A 17954-nucleotide genomic window follows, 5' to 3' on the forward strand; every position below is an offset into this window, starting at 1 on the left:
TTTGACTAACAGTGAAGGAATGGTAATATAGTTCCAAGTCAGGATGGTGTGTGCCATGGAGGGGAACTTGGTTGTGTTTCCATGTGTCTTCTCTTGTTCTTATTGGTGGTAAAGGCCATGGGTTTGGAAAGTTCTGTTAAAGAAACGTTGGGGGATTGTTGTAGTGCATCTTGTACATGGTATACATGACTGCCACTGTGTACCAGTGTGGAGAGAGTGAATGATTAAGTTGATGGATGAGGTACCAATCAAGCTTCCCAAAGTGTTGTTGGAGCTAAACCCATCCTGGCAAGTGAAGAATATTCCATCACAAGCCTGACTTTTGCTTTGTAAATGGTGAGCAGGCTTTTGGGAGTTGAGTTACTTGCCTCAGAACTCCCAGCATCTGACCTGCTCTTCTATCCACAATATTTATATGGATGCTCCAGTTCAGTTTCTAGTCAATGGTAACTTTTAGGATGCCAATAGGGAGGATTCAGTGATGGCAATGCTATTGAATGTCATGGGGGGCTTCCTGACTGTATACCACTGTGTTCCCACCTCTGTTGTGTCTGTCCTGCCAGTGGGACATGCCCAGGGATAGTGATGGTGTCCGAAGCATTGTCCGAGAGTTAAGATTCTGTAAGTATGACTATGTTAGGCAATTGTGTGATTAGTCTGTGGAATTGTTCTCCTAATTTTGGCACAAGCCTCCACAAGTTAATAAGGAGGACTTTTCAGAGTGGGGTGCGCTGATAGTGTGTGTACAGTCAAATTTTCCCATCTTACACACAAGTGGAAGGTTTTGTTACCTTACTTGATTTTGCATTTATTCTATAATGTTCACATTGTCACTGTCTAATCTAGTGTGCATATCCCTTTCTGTTATAATCTGATCATTCTATTCCTTGGAGTTGAAAACTCTTTTTAAACATGAAGATTGTTTTCACACTTCAAATATTCAATTGAAAATATTATCGGTATGCAATTCATTTTCTTCAAATTGTCACAAAGTTTTATATTAGTTTGATTGCAAAACAATGGGCAATTTCAGCTTTTTATACAGGAGTACCTGAACCGTGGTCCTGGGATTAGAGTCACTGATCTAAGTCTGGCTGTCAGGGGAGTTGAACATTCATGCAGTTCGTGGTTTTGGAGAAGTCCAGGCAGAGAGTTGGAAGCAACAGAGCAGGATTCAGCAGTTTGTGCAGGCAGAGAAAGCGAGGAAATTGAAGGGCAACGTTGTGCAGAACACTGATACACAACTTCAAGCATCAAAAAGAGGATCAAACTTGGCTAGAGAATTGTTCATGGTATGGGATAAGAGAAAGGAAGCACCAATATTTCAAGTAATATCGGAACAAATTATTTCTTAAAATCTGGTAGCTGTCATAGCTGTTTTTTCTCCTTCTTTCCAGGTCCGAACAGCAGTTTCTGCAGGAACTCCCGTGAAGCACTCAGAGCCACATGTTCCTGAGCAGTCAGGGTTAGCTTTCAGCCCTGACAACAGCTATGTCACTCACCCTGCCACGATTATGACTATTCACAGTGGACATCAGGACAAGGCAAGAGACAGTGTCCAAGCACCAGCAGTAAAACCGAGAGCTGAGTCTGTACCTGTGGATTGCAGTATTTATAGTAACACTCCACCAGTGCCACCTGTCCGATCTGTGGAAAGTCGGGTGCCTCCTAGTCATTCCATGTCAGATACCATTAATGCCTCCAACTTCCAATCATTGCTAGCTTCAACAACCATACCATCATCTATAGAGGATGCCTTACCGCCACCTCCTCCTCCCAAACCACCTTTTCTTTGCCAGTCACATCAGTATCATTCCAAGATGGAAAACTTGCCAGATCTAGACAACCACTTCCAACAGAAGAATGCTAATTCAATGAAGCCACTAGTCTACCAGTGCCGGGCTGACAGTGTCCCCCAGCACTTGTCCTACCAGTCCAGATCAGAAAGTACACCCCAACATCTATCGTATGGGCCACGACCTGAGAACATTCCCTCGGCTGCATCTCGATTTAACAGTTTTACCAACCAGTCTAAAGCAGCCTCCGTTCACCTTCCCAAGCCTCGCCTTTCAAGGTCAGACTATGTTCCTGTGGGGAATCCTGCTATGCGGACATTTGTGTGTCCACATTCCCAGTTTGAGGAGCCAGCGTACCCCACAATAAGACGTGTTCATTCTCTGTATGTGCCTCCATCTTCCATTAGATCAGTTCCCATTTCAAGAACTGAGGTGCCTCCAGCGGAAGAGCTCTATTACTATCAGAGACCCATCTATCAGTATAAACCCTGCCAACAACCACCACCACCACCACCACCTCAGTCAGATTATCACGTCACTCAGCTGCAACCGTACTTTGAAAATGGCCGAGTTCAGTATAGGTACAGCCCTTACTCCACCTCTGGACGTAACCTACATGGGACTGATGGTGTGATTTATGACTTTGCAGATCCCTATGGTTCAGTAAGGTTGAGACAATTCAATTCTTTTACCAGTCGAGATATTCCACCCTACAGTGGCAGATTTCAAGGTAAAATCTTTCCATATCCCAGTACACCACCCTACCCACACAGTGATGCCCATGCCAATGTGATGAGCCGGGAGCACAGTTTTGTAAGTCGTGATGTGCCACCGTTTCCGGATGTGAAACTGACCCATATGATGTGGGATCCGGAAGATGCTGAGAAATCCCGCTTTCAGTCCATTCGACGAGAAATCCGAAGCCGGCAAAAAACCAAGGGCTTAGTGATGTCGCAGTATGATAACGTGACCCCTGTCCTCCAGGAAGAATTTGGGGGGCTGGAGATCATCCATTCCAGAAGTAAGTCTGATCCTGGGAAAACCGGTATGGTGGGGAGTGAGGGAAAGGAAAGGTGGTATCCTGCCACCTCAAAGACACCAGACCCTGACCCACCGTACATCTATCAGCACATGGACTGCGAACTGGACAGTGGGCCATATATCGAGCCAGCGGCTCATCACCATGGACCCTTTGGAAATGGGCAGCTGGAGAAGCCAGCACTTCCTCAGAAACAAAGCACCAACAGGACCAGGCGGCCACACGAATCACTCTATGATCAATCACAGTATGATTCCTGTCAAAGGTCCTCTGCAGACTCAAAAGGGGGACAGATATACAGCACACACACTGCTGTTCCAGCAGGCTACGGACTGAAGCATAGACCAGACCATCCAGACTCACGAACATATCCATCTGCAACGGGTAAATATGCGCTTTCTTCTCATGAGCCTTTACGTAGTTATGAAGAATCCTTCCGGGCAGCAAGTGAGAGGCCAGAATTGGAAAGACCCAAAGTGAGAGGGGGTGGAGGGGACCAGTCTTCCAGAGACTGCTACAGTGAGGAAGATGAGTCTGCCAGGCCATTGGTATCCAGCCAACTGGAGAGAAGTTACAGCACCAGATTTCAGCAACATCCAGAACCCTTGGTTAGGGAACAATCTCTCTCGTACCCATACCCATGTTTGGGGCATGCAGGCAGTAAACGGCACAGTACATTGACAGTGATGTCTCAATATGATAACTTAGATGACTATCACACTCTGTCCCAGCAGCAGAGGGGAGGTCTGGGAAGAAGTGCCCCATTTGTACCTCTGGGCTTCAATCATCCCCAAGGGAAGACATTTAGCACTGCTTTAGGCCAAGGAAGCTACATGGCGACAGAGCTGGCATTGCAGAGGTCTGAAGCGGAAGTACATGTGGAATGAGCAGAAATTTTATCCTATGCAGTCTCTGCTGGGCAGTAGACTGTTTTATTTTTAAAAAAGATAACCAGAGTACTGTTTTTAAACACAAAATAGGACGAATATTGGATCTTTTGTGTTGTGTATTTCAAGTACATGTATGAAACCCGAGATTGCATTTGTACCTTGGTGAATGACTCTCAGCTCAGTGTTAATAATTATCTGAAAACAGCACGAGGGCTCAACATTTAAGGGAATTATCTTCCTTGTTTGCTTCTGAGAAAAATGATTTGGATCAGTGAGACTGCTGAGGAGAGTTTGTTACCTGTCTTGCCTCTATCAATTACCACTACCCCAATTACCCCCCTGCAGGGCTGGCTCTGCATTTATAAACCCTCCACCGCCTTGTCTCCCCACATCCCCCATTCCTCTGTTGCAGGTCTGGCTCTGCCTCTGTGAAGACACCTCATCCTCAGCCGGAGTCAATAATGGAATGTTTACTCTTCCAATTGTTTTTTTCTTCATATTTGTGCCAGTTTCATGGTCTCTGAGAGAGTTAGTCCCCCTCCATTTTGGAAATTTAGTTTAATAGAAGCACAGAGCTAGCCCTGCACTCATGACTTGTGACTTCAGACATACTGGGAACAACAATTAGTTGAGAATAAATCACAAAATGGCAGGTAGCTATTGCAGAGTGGCAACTTACCCAACTCTCGCACACCACCTTGATGCTAGCCATATCTAATAGTTTGCCAGTTAGTGAGTTCAGCTGATTTTAAATATATCTATTTTTCATTCGCTATGCTTGTGTGTGGATACTAACTTACCATTCCAGGGGTTGAAACTAACTGAGATTTGAGTGTCAGACTGCGCCATCCAATTGAATATATCAAAGCTTTATCATTTCCATGACCAGTTTGAATCGAGTATATAAATTGCACGTAACTACAAAGCTCCCCAGTGGAGCAATCCTTTTTTAAAATCTCTGTGCTCTGGCTGGGATTGTGCTCTCATTGTGACATAATAAGGAGCAAAGCCTTGTCCCCTGCTACCACATGAACAATGCTATACTGTGGGACTGCGTGCCAGGACTTCCTGAGCACACAGAGGCTGGTGCTTCGTGTAAGCTGATAATGTTGGCCTGAAATCCCTGCAGTCTACAATTGTTTTGAAGTTAAGCCATTGTCACCTCATTTGCCCTGTTTGGACTGCCCCTTGCAGATGTTTAAAGGTGTTTCAGACTAGATATTAATGTTTGCGCACAGTCTGCAGGAGACGCAGTAACACTGTGAATTACTCAAACAGACCTCTTGTTTTTGAGTCACGTGTGTAGATTTGTTTATATAATGTTCCCATAATTTACAGAGTGACATTCAGTAAAATATGTAACTGGGGAAAGGATATTAAAACTGTGATTATTTTTGTAGCAATGCCCAACCTGTGCACAATGTTATGGGACAATTATTATTGGATTATCAAGTGAATCAGTAACAACTGTTGGGAGCCACTAACCTTAATTTTGTCTTACATTGTTCATGTTGATTTATCCCACCGTTCCATTTTATTCAGAAGATAAGGCAGTTTTCACGTCTAATCCTTCTAACAAAATCTTCCAGTCTGAAAACTGAACCAAAAAGCTGGACACCTGTTTGTTTCCATTTTGCGAATGATGCCAGCAGTGAGGTTTCTGCCCAATAGTCTGAGATGATCTCCCTGCGTGTTGAATTGGAATGCACAGATTAAAGGCAGCACTTGGCAAGGTCGCTGTATTATGCTGAAATTATGCACTGCACTGGCCAAGGGCTCTTGAAGAAGAGAAGCCTGTCGAATTTCAAATCAAGGCTTCAGATATTGAAATAAAAACAGGAAATGCTGGAAAAACTCAGTAGGTCTGGCAACGTCTGTAGAGAGAGAAACAGTTAACGTTTCGAGTCCGTATGACCCTTCAGATATCAAAGCTGATTTTCACATTTTCTTCCTGAGTCATTTCAGCGGTGAGTCTTGATATTTTCAGAAATGAAGTATAACAGTGTGAGGGAAGTCAGCTTACAAACAGTTATTGTATCACTGGATGTAAAAACAAAATGCAGGAGTGGTCATGCACCACCTGAGGAGAGAGGAGACAAACGTTAATATATCTGGTCAATGACTTTTCAGAATTAATAACTTTATGAAATTACAGAGGCCTGAAGAAAAGGAGGACCGAACAAAAGGGTTTGTGGTAGCATAGAGGACAGAAGTGGTTAAATGACAAAAGGAATTATACTACAAGTCAGAAGAAACTGATAATGAGAGAGGTATAGAAACAAAACTTAGGTTCAGCGGAGGTGTAATTAAAACGGAAAATGTTGGAAATATTGAGTAGATCAGGCAGCATCTGTCGAGAGGCAAGCAAGAGTTAATCATCCTAAACAGCAGCTCACACATCGCTCACTTCTGGTATAGCCATCCTCCAGTGCCGACACCTGTTTCTGTTGTATGGATGTTGATTGAACGTAATACTTCCTAGTCAAAAACTAAATAAAGCTAGCCAGAAAATCACAGTAAAATGTTAAAAGATAACCATTTGATTGAATGTTATATATTGTATATATACTGATAGTGAATGTTTCCACGTAAACCATTTTGATCCTTTGGAATGGCTATTTGAGTTAAAGAAGAGCAAGCTGCAGTGAGCAAGTCTACAACATGGCACAGCGTATGCAGGATAGGAGTGTGTAGGGAACATTGACTGCTGTTTGTAGAAACAGAACTGACATTTGTTCTGCTTTCAAAGCTCAGATAGGATAGTGAGCAGATCATTTCCCTCACTATCTCCAGTAAATTATGAGGATGCTTTGGAAAATTGGTGCATGGTGATGGCATCCATTTTGTTTGTGGTGGGCCTCATTTAGATGCACTAAAGCATTTACGATTGTCTCAAGATGTATATGCACAGTGATAAAGCAGAGTTTACAGTGAAAAGCAAGCCCAAAGCAATTGAAATAAGCAGGTCTGTCATCCTCTGAAAGAGATAGGCTAACATTTCAGGTTGTGCAACTGATGTGGGAAAATGGAATTGAAGTATAAGTTCAGTCACAATCTTATTGAATGGTGGAACAGACTCAAGGGGCCATATGGCGGGTTCCTGTTCCTGTTTCTTTTGAACCCACCTTGTCAGACCTGATGTGTATTTCTGGCATTTTTTGTTTTGTTTTCTGATTGCCAGCATTCTCAATTTCTATTGGTGAGAATGAAACCTCTGGGTACAAGCAAGCTTCTTTTAAATGTGGGATAACAAATGGGAACAATGATTTCTGCTCATTGATATTTCTGTGCTGTGATGTCCACGATTCCCCATGCAACAAGCTTGTTTCAATCTCTGCAAAGTGCTCCATGTAAACATTGTAAAATGGGGTCTGAGCTATTCTGATTATCACTAAATGCATCGTCAGACTTGATATATGAAGGAATCAGTGTTGCAGCAGCTCCAATTCGAGCTAGCCAGTTGTTTCAAACTATGGGAACAGCATGAAGTGTATATTTCACCCAGTGCCTGAAGAAGCGGGTCAAGAAGTTTGTGCTTAACTCGTGCTGGTAAGACATACGACATTCAAGAAATATATTGACGGTATTCTTTAGGAGAAATCTGCCCAACTTTGCGACACTTCTGAATTCCTGATGGATCTAGTACTGGGGAAAGTCACCCAATTGTGTCAATTGCTACATGTAATTGATCTGTCTATTTTCTGTCTTTTGGTTTTATTTTGTGTCTTGGTGTAAAGTGTGAAAAGCAAAGTTGTAACTATGTGTAAATACTGGATTCTGTTTGTGATTCCTGTACATATTGGACACCTCTTGCTGCTGCCAACCTTGTATCAAAACTGGAGTTGATTTTTCTCTTTTTTTGTACTGTATAGTGATGAGCCGGACTTGCATAATTCAGCAGTGTCGCATTGTTCCATTACACAGGATCTCAGCTGCATTACATAAAAAAGGCAACATCAACCCAATCATCTCAACTCTGGTTCTCTCATTGAATAAATACTTACGGTATATTGAGGGCACTTTCAATGAGCTGTGCATTAATGTGGTGCACATTATTTCACCTTCCCTCCTGTCTCAATGGGGCAGCACGGTAGCATAGCGGTTAGCACAATTGCTTCATAGTTCCAGGGTCCCAGGTTCGATTCCTGGCTTGGGTCACTGTGCGGAGTCTGCGCGTTCTCCCCGTATGCGCGTGGGTTTCCTCCGGGTGCTCCGGTTTCCTCCCACAGTCCAAAGATGTGCAGGTTAGGTGGATTGGCCATGCTAAATTGCCCTAAGTGTCCAAAATTGCCCTTAGTGTTGGGTGGGGTTACTGGGTTATGGGGATAGGGCGGGGGTGTGGGCTTGGGTAAGGGTGCTCTTTCCAAGAGCCGGTGCAGACTCAATGGGCCAAATGGCCTCCTGCACTGTAAATTCTATGATTTAATGCTGACAATCCACATTCTGGAACAAGATGTGTGTCCTGGATGTGCCCTTCCCATGCCGCACCTGCGCATGTCCCAACGTGCTGGTCCCAGGAACAAGCAATTTCGCCTCGTTGAAAATGATATTCCGAAATCCGAAAAATTCTGAAATCCAAGTAGCTGAAGCACGTCACCTTTTAAAATTCACTCTGCACCTTTGATCAGTTGTTCATGCTGCTTTAATGCCTCTCCTCTGTCATCCATCATGCTGAGATAGCCTTTGCATGATTCCATTGTCATGTAGCCCCACAGCCAGCAAAATTCCATAAATGTGCCTTGCATTCTTTACCCAGCATTCCTACCACTGGCATTTCCTAGAAATGTATATTCAGCATCTTCCCCTTTGATTAGCTGCCACTTTCACATTTTTATCTATGAACATGGGCTCAGTACTTTTCACTCTTTCTCCACCACTCCACTGGATATCCTAATTACCTCTCAGCTGTCAGTCCTCTTGACAAGGTTATTACTATATCCCTTCCTCCGACCTGATCCAGCCTTGCAATCCTCTAAGAGCTTGGTATTCCTAAATGGCTCCTTGTACATTCAGCCCGCCCGACACGACTTTTTGCATTCTACCATTGATGGCCGTGCCTTCATTCTTTCCTTAAACCTTTCCACTGATCTCTCTTCCCATAATACTCTCTTTGACCATTCGTTCATCCATCTGCCCTGTTGCCTCCACCTTTGGTTCAGTGTCAGTGTTTAAGCAGAGATGATCTGATTATGCCCCTGTAAAGAGACTGGTGCTGTTTTACTATGTTCACGGTGCTGCATAAATGCAGGTTATTGTGCAGGTCTCAATTTCTGAAGCTCAACATCAGTAAGACTAAATCCTGACCCTGACAAACTCAGAACTGAATCAATTTCCCTACCCAACTCTGAGGCTAAACCAGATCACATTCTGGATGTGTTTGACATATTGAGCATTACACCTCATATCCTGCCGATCATCAAGATCCTTCTCTCCTTTTGCACGTCCCTCACTGAAAATTTGATACATGTTATTGTCATCATATATAATTATCCTAATACCTGCTTGCTGGCTTTTCCTTCACTTGCTTCCATAATCTGAGACTTGTTCAAAATTCTACTTGAGAGCTGTCCTGCTCATCTATCCCCGAGAGTTTGTTAACCAGCTCACAATGCTTTGAATTAAACATCCTTATCATTGTCTATAAGTTTCTCACCAGCTTTAACCCACCCTATTGGCAGGAATTTGCACCCCACCTCCCATTAACGTGATCCAGCAGCCTTTGGTGGGACCAGAAGATTTTGCCGCCGGCTAATGCCTTGCCACATCCAGTGTGGGAAAACACACCGGAAGGGTCCTCCAGCTTTAAAACCCCTCCTGAATGCTTCGGTCTTCTGACCCCCGGCTCCCATTCATCACATTGGTTTGACAAAGAGTCATCTGGACTCGAAGCGTTAGCTGTTTTCTCTTCCTGCAGATGCTGCAAGACCTGCTGAGATTTTCCAGCATTTTCTCTTTGGTTTAAGAGTTAACGCACCAGATTCCCAAAGTCATTTGTATTAGTTTACATATGCTCTTATACCATGCTGTTACGACCCCCTGGGCTATTGCTCAGTCAATTCCAGCCCTATTTGATATGAAATTGCAACACAATTGAAATTAATAAATAATTCTCAGAAAAACACTGTGTTTGACCCTTAGCTGCCCAATAATTAGTCACCAGGTTTGTAAATTTAAACAGTTTTATTAATAACTATCTATAATGAAATATGCAGCAAATACAACTGGTTAACTACTATCTAATTCCTAAACCCACTCCACTTAAAACTCACCCCACCCATTTTATATATATATAAATATATATATATCTATAATATAAATATACACACACATACATGAAAGACAAACACAGAGAGAAGAAGAGGGATGTAAAACATAATGGTAAAAGGATGAGTCTTTGTTTCAGATGGTTGTTTCTAGCACCTTGAATCTCGGCTTTCAGTTTGAGGTTTTCACTGACTTCATGGATTCTCTATACAGCTATACCGTTTTTCTGGAGAAAACACGAGGGAGAGAGCAGCTTCTTTCCTCTGAGCATGCAGGATACCAACTGCCTTTCCCCTAGCTCTCAAAAAATCATCCCACTCAGGCTGGATCCAATCACCACCGGTTACCTGGCAGAATACGATATTTTGGCCAATTCATTGGCCACCAGCCAACCAATCGAACCAAGTCCCACTGATCTCTCGGGTGCAGAAAATTCTGAGTTCTGCTGTCTGAAGGCTAGCACAGTGTTCTCTTTTGAATCCTTCACTTTCCCTGCTCAACTTAAAGCACATGTCCATTAAGCATCAGTGCATCAAAATGATAACAAAATAAAGAAATGGGGGAAAAAGGAGTCAACAGGAAGGGCCCTTACAATGCCAATTGCATGCTCCTACTTTATTGTGACCTATTTATAATTAAACCTACAATAATGTAGAGGTACTTTCAGTGTCTCTAAGAATCTTTTCAACACCATATAAGCTGTCAGATGGACATCCAACACAATTTGAGACATAATTCTGATAGAGAACTCTCAGCCTGAACCTGGGTGTGCCAGTCTAACTGGCAGAAATTAAATAATTTGAACAATCAGTTTTAATGCTGGAAAATCTCAGCAAATCTGCCAGACTTGCTGAGATTTTCCAGCATTTTCCCTTTCATTTCAGATTCCAGCATCCGCAGCAATTTGCTTTTATTAAAGCAGGAAAATATGGCTAGAGTGGTCCATATACTGCTGCATTTATTTGAAAAGAAAAACGTTACATTGATGAACTTTTGATTACACAGTTCTTTGTAGCTGTGAACATCAAAGACGCATCTTTGTACAGGAACAGCAGCTGTTCATTCGGTGCACAACCATAGAATTTACAGTGCAGAAGGAGGCCAATCAGCCTATCGAGTCTGGCCGGCTCCTGGAAAGGCACCCTACTTAAGGCCACACCTCCACCCTATCCCATAATCCAGCAACCCCACCTAAGGACAATTTAGCGTAGCCAATCCACCTAACCTGCACATCTTTGGGCTGGGAGGAAACCGGAGCTCCCGGAGGAAGCCCACGCAGACACGGGGAGAACATGCAGACTCCGCACAGACAGTGACCAAGCCGGGAATCGAACCTGGGACCCAGGAGCTGTGAAGCAACTGTGCTAACCACCCTGCTACCGTGCCACCCTAATACTTCCATTGTGTTGATAAATGTCTTTATTGTTTCATGGGATATCAACATTGCTGGCAAACAATGTTGCCCCCCCCCAATCAATTTCAAAGGGCAGTTAATGATGTGGGGTTTCATGCAGGCCAGACGGATGATGTAAGGACAGCAGATTTCTTTCTTTAAAGGACAAGTGAACCAGAAGGGTTTTGCAACAATTGATAGTTTCACGGTCACCGTTATTGAGACTAGCTTTCAGTTCCAGATTTTATTGAATTTAAGTTCCTTGGTAGGATTGGAACCCACAACCACAGAGCATTAGTCTGGTCCTCCGGATTACTCGCCCATTAGCATTACGAACACCCCACTGTCACCCCAATGCAAATTGAGGTTGATGTTTAACAGATACTCGGACAGTACAATCCTGATTGTGCTAACACAATGGAAACACAATTTAAGATTGTCAGTTGGGCTCACTTAGGCATGCGAGAATCCGCACTTGTTCGTAACCACAGCCCTAGTGGTCCATAACCATTTTGCAGATAGAAGGAATATGTCCGCGCTTTATGCCTTTTACAACTAATCAAAAGATTAAGGGACAGCGATTCTCCGGTTCATTCCCCATGGAAGTACCTTGACCATTCATAGTCAACCTGGTTTGAATTTGAAACAAATGTCAGCAGTTAATAGCTCACTGCTACATTCTCTGGCAACACCTCTACCAAACTTGCCAAACAATCAGCTCTTTCTTCATATGAGGTATAAATTATTGTTCCCTTCACTGTTTATCATGTGTAGCTCTCCTCATCAGTGAAAGACAGAAGTATTTTTTTCAGCAATGCTCAAAATGTGTGTTGGTGCTCCTTGAGCTGCAGGGTGTTCTCAGCACCTTTTTGTTTTGATCAATAATGGTGACAGTGGGTCAACAAGGGCATCTTCTAGGCCACCATTAATGTAAGAAAGAACATTTGGTGCATTTAAACGAGAGCATAACTAATCAACAAAGTTCCAACAAAATCAAAGGTACACTTGGCCAACTAAAGCAAAATAAAATCAGTGCTCAAAAGATATCATTCCAATAGCACACTGGTGTGCGGACATCATGGAGATGTGCAGAGATTCATTCACCTGAACAGCAGAGGGACTAAATCCCAGAACACAATGTAAATGGTGTTTTATGCAGATTCCAGAGCAGTGATAGCAGAAGTTTCCCTGCAGAATGACACCCCAATTTGCTTCGCCATGTCAGAGGACAAAACAGATAAAAATGGTACGTCATCACTCCTTTTCAGAAGGCCTCTTCAGCAATACTGAAATTCCACCTGCAGCAGAGAAATATTCATGAAGAATACTCCCCTTTAATGAAGAACCAAAAAACCGTTAAAGTAACTGATGTGGTTGCACCTACTGAGAAAATAACTGGTGAGTGTATTGCAAAAATATTGCACCTCAAACTGCTACTCACATCTCTGCTCTTATCCCAATACACACACTTGTAGTCTTCTTCCCAGAGTTTACGCCTGTACTTTTCTCCATCTCACTTCTCACACTTACTCTCCCCATCATCCCACTGCTAAATTTCTTCCCGTCTTCATCTCATTGCTAACACATTTTGTTTCATCATCTCATGCTTAACACCTGTAATTTTCATCCTCACACTGCACACACGTGCAACCTTCATCAGGTCATTGCTCACAAGTGTACACTTCATCCCACTCTTAACACCTGCAATCTTCACCTGACTGCTCACACCTGTAATCTCATCATCTCACTGTTCACACCTGTGCTCTTCATCATCCCACAGCTCACACTAGTACTCTGTCATTTTACTGCTCACACGTGTAACCTTAAATCTTCTCACAAGATGTACTCTTCGTCCCACTCTTAACACCTGCAATTGTCATCTTCCCACTGCTCACACCTGCTTCCCTCAGCACACTGCTCAAACATGAGCTCTTCACCACACTGCTCACACCTGTACTCTTCTTCATCTGTCCTCACACCTGCATTCTACATCATTATGGGCTCACACTGTCCCTTTCATGAACACACTGCTCAAATGTGTACTCTTTACCATCCCTGCGCACACCTGTAATCTTCATTATCCTAATACATCTGTAGTCTTCATCTCCCCTCTGTTCACACCTGTGCTCTTCATCTTCCTGTCATCACACCTGGACTCTTCATCCCACTGATCACACCTGTTTTCATCATATGACTTAAACCTGTACTCTTAATTATGCTCTGCTCACACACCTGTACTCTTCATCTCATGGCTCACACCTGTACTCTTCATCATGCTCTGCTCATACCTGTGCTCTTCATCCGCCTACTGCTCACATCTGAACTCTTGTTCATCTCACTGCACACTACTTAATCCCACTGTTCAGATCTGTACTCATCATCTGGCTCACATCTGTACGATTCATCGTCTTGTGTCAAACCTGTACTTATCATCCTCCCACTGCTCACAGATACAGTCTTCACCTTCCTCTGCACACACATGTATTTTTCATCATCCCGTTGATTACACCTGTACACTTCATCTCACTACTTACACCTGTGCTCTTTATTATCTCACTGCTCACACTTTTCATCATCCCCTTGCACTCTCCTTTACTCTATCATCCCACTGCTCACACAGGTGCTTTTCATCTTCCCTGTGCTCGCACCTGTATTCTTTATTATCCCATGGCTCTCACCCATACACTTCATAATCTCATGGCTCACACCTGTCCACTTGTCTTCTCTGTACTCACACCTGTACGCTTCATCTTATTGCTCGCAACTGCACTCTTCACTATCCCATTGCTCACACCTGTATTCTAAATAATTTTGTACTCACATCTGTACACTTTATTATCACTGCTCACGTACTCCTCCATCTCATTGCTCACACCTGTATTCTACATCATCTTGCTGCTCACACCTGTACTCTTCATCTCACTGCTCATAGATGGACTCTTTATCATCGCACTGCCACACCTGTACTCTTCATAATACCATTCCACACACCTGTAATCTTCATCCCACTGCTCACACCAGTACTCTTCATCTTCCCTGTGCTCACACCTGTGCTCTTTGACATCCCACAGCTCACACCTGGACTCTTAATCATCCCACTTCTCTTGCCTGCACTCTTTTTCTCATGCTTACACCTGTACTCTTCATCATCCCTATGCTCTGTCCTGTACTCTTCCTCTTCTCTGTGCTCACACCTGTACACTTTGACATCCTGCTTTTCACCCATGTACACCATCACCTCACTGTTCATACTTGTACTATCATTCTGCTCACACCTATATTATTAATCCCACTGCTCACATCTGTACTCTTCATCCCTCTGCTCACACGTGTACTCTTCATCATCTTGTGCTCATACCTGTACTCTTCATCCTCCACTGCTCACATCTGTACTCTTCATCTTCTGTCAAACCTGTACTTGCCACCCTCCCACCACTCACAGCTGCAGTCTTCACCTTCCTGTTCTCTCACTTGTACTCTCCATTATCCCACTTATACCACCTGTACTCTACATCCTCCTACTGCTCACACATCATTCCACTGCTGACACCTCTACTCATCATAACCTCACTCTTCATACCTGTACTCTTCATACAATTGCTCACACTTTTACTCTTCATCATCTCACTGTTCACACTTGTACACTTCATCCTGTCACTCACACGTCTATTCTTCAGATTGCCACTGCTCACCTGTACTCATAATCATCCCATTGCTTGTACCTGCACACTTCATCATCTCGCTGGTCACACCTTTACCCTTCATCTTCTCATGCTAACACCTGTACACTTTATCTCACCACTTGCACCTCTGCTCTTTATCAGTTCACTTCACTGCTCACTTTTCATCATCCCATTTCTCACACCTGTACTCTTCCTCTTCCCTGTGCTCACGTCTGTACTCCTCATTATCCCACTGTACACTTTGACATCACGCCTGTATTCTTCATCATCCCATTGCTCACAACTGTATTCCAAATCATTCTGTGCTCACATCTGTACACTTTATGATCTCACTGCTCACACATGTACTCCTCTTCATCTCACTGCTCACACCTGTATTCATCATCAACCTATTGCAGGCATCTGTATTTTCATCATCCCACTGCTCACACCTCTACACTTCATAATCTTCCTGCTCAAATCTGTAATCTTCAATATCTATGCTCACACATGACGTGTTCATCATCCCACTGCTAACACCTGTACTCATTTTCCCTGTTGTCACACCCATACACTTTGACATCCCACTGCTCACACCTGTACACTTCATCATCCCTCTGCTCGCATCTCTACTCATCATCTTCTCTGTGCTCACACCTGTACTCTGCATCATCCTATTTCTTGCACCTCTACTCTTCATCTTCTCTGTGCTCCCACCTGTACACTTCATCATCCCACTGCTCAAACCACTATACTTTATTATCTCATTGCTCACATCTGTACTCTTCATGATCCAATAGTACCTGCACAGTTCTTCATCCAATTTCTGACAACTGCATTCATAGAACATTACAGCGCAGTACGGGCCCTTCGGCCCTCGATGTTGCGCCGACCTGTGAAACCATCTGAAGCCTATCTGACCTACACTATTCCATTTTCATCCATATGTCTATCCAGCGACCACTTAAATGCCCTTAAAGTTGGTTGGTCTACTACTGTTGCAGGCAGGGCGTTCCACGCCCCTACTACGCTCTGAGTAACGAAACTGCCTCTGACATCTGTCCTATATCCACTACCCCTCAATTTAAAGCTATGTCCCCTCGTGTTGGTCATCACCATCCGAGGAAAGAGACTCTCACTGTCCACCCTATCTAACCCTCTGACTATCTTATATGTCTCTATTAAGTCACCTCTCAGCCTTCTCCTCTCTAACGAAAACAACCTCAAGTCCCTGAGCCTTTCCTCGTAAGACCTTCCCTCCATACCAGGCAACATCCGAGTAAATCTCCTCTGAACCCTTTCCAAAGCTTCCACATCCTTCCTATGTGGTGACCAGAACTGCACGCAGTACTCCAGGATCGGCCGCACCAGAGTTATGTACAGCTGCAGCATGACCTTGTGGCTCCGAAACTCAATCCCCCTACTGATAAAGGCTAGCACACCATGTGCCTTCTTAACAGCCCTATTAACCTGGGTGGCAACTTTCAGAGATTTATGTACCTGGATGCCGAGATCTCTGTTCATCTACACTACCAAGAATCTTGCCATTAGCCCAGTACTCTGCATTCCTGTTACTCCTTCCAAAGTGAACCACCTCACACTTTTCCGCATTAAACTCCATCTGTCACCTCTCAGCCCAGCTCTGCAGCTTATCTATGTCCCTCTGTATCCTATAACATCCTTCAGCACTATCCACAACTCCACCAACCTTCGTGTCATCGGCAAATTTACTAACCCATCCTTCTACACCCTCTTCCAGGTCATTTATAAAAATGACAAACAGCAGTGGCCCCAAAACAGATCCTTGCGGTACACCACTAGTAACTGAACTCCAGGATGAACATTTGCCATCAACCACCACCCTCTGTCTTCTTTCAGCTAGCCAATTACTGATCCAAACCGCTAAATCACCTACAATCCCATACTTCCGTATTTTATGCAATAGCCTACCATGGGGAACCTTATCAAATGCTTTACTGAAATCCATATACACCACATCAACCACTTTACCCTCATCCACCTGTTTGGTCACCTTCTCAAAACACTCAATAAGGTTTGTGAGGCCTGACCTACCCTTCACAAAACCGTGTTGACTATCGCTAATCAACTTGTTCTTTTCAAGATGATTATAAACCCTATCTCTTATAACCTTTTCCAACATTTTACCCACAACCGAAGTAAGGCTCACAGGTCTATAATTACCAGGGTTGTCTACTCCCCTTCTTGAACAAGGGGACAACATTTGCTATCCTCCAGTCTTCCGGCACTATTCCTGTCGACAAAGACAACATAAAGATCAAGGACAAAGGCTCTGCAATCTCCTCCCTGGCTTCCCAGAGAATCCTAGGATAAATCCCATCTGGCCCAGGGGACTTAACTATTTCTGCACTATCCAAAATTGCTAACACCTCCTCCTTGTGAACCTCAATTCCATCTATCCTGGTCGACTGAACGTGAGTATTCTCCTCGACAATATTGTCTTTCTCCAGTGTAAACACTGACGTAAAATATCCATTTAACGCTTCCCCTATCTCCTCTGATTCCACACACAACTTTCCACTACTATCCTTGATTGGCCCTAATCTTACTCTAGTCATTCTTTTGTTCCTGATATACCTATAGAAAGCCTTAGGGTTTTCCTTGATCCTATCCGCCAACGACGTTTCGTGTCCGCTCCTCGCTCTTCTTAACTCTCCCTTTAGGTCCTTCCTGGCTAACTTGTAACTCTCAAGTGCCCTAACTGAGCCTTCATGTCTCATCCTAACATAAGCCTTCTTCTTCCTCTTGACAAGTGCTTCAACTTCACTTAGTAAACCACTCATCATCCTGTACCTCTACTCAATATTTGATTTGATTTATTGTCACATGTATTAGTATACAGTGAAAAGTATTGTTTCTTGCATGCTGTAC

At 43.6% G+C, this 17954-nt stretch overlaps 1 protein-coding gene across 9 annotated transcripts in view; it reads left to right on the forward strand.

The window, feature by feature from the left end:
• Positions 1-7690, forward strand: part of LOC119954104 (rho GTPase-activating protein 32-like) — a 726718-nt gene extending 719028 nt beyond the window's left edge. For 8 of the 9 annotated variants that reach the window (XM_038778987.1, XM_038778990.1, XM_038778988.1 and 5 more), the window contains one exon: positions 1398-7690. In XM_038778987.1, the coding sequence (XP_038634915.1) occupies positions 1398-3722 (2325 nt within the window). In that variant the 3' untranslated portion in view covers positions 3723-7690. Of the gene's footprint in view, positions 1-1033; positions 1366-1397 lie in introns of those variants that run through there. The other variant, XM_038778995.1, reaches the window with a different exon arrangement.
• Positions 7691-17954: the final 10264 nt, after the last annotated feature.

Source organism: Scyliorhinus canicula, chromosome 19, assembly GCF_902713615.1.
Source record: "Scyliorhinus canicula chromosome 19, sScyCan1.1, whole genome shotgun sequence".
NCBI lineage: Eukaryota > Metazoa > Chordata > Chondrichthyes > Carcharhiniformes > Scyliorhinidae > Scyliorhinus > Scyliorhinus canicula.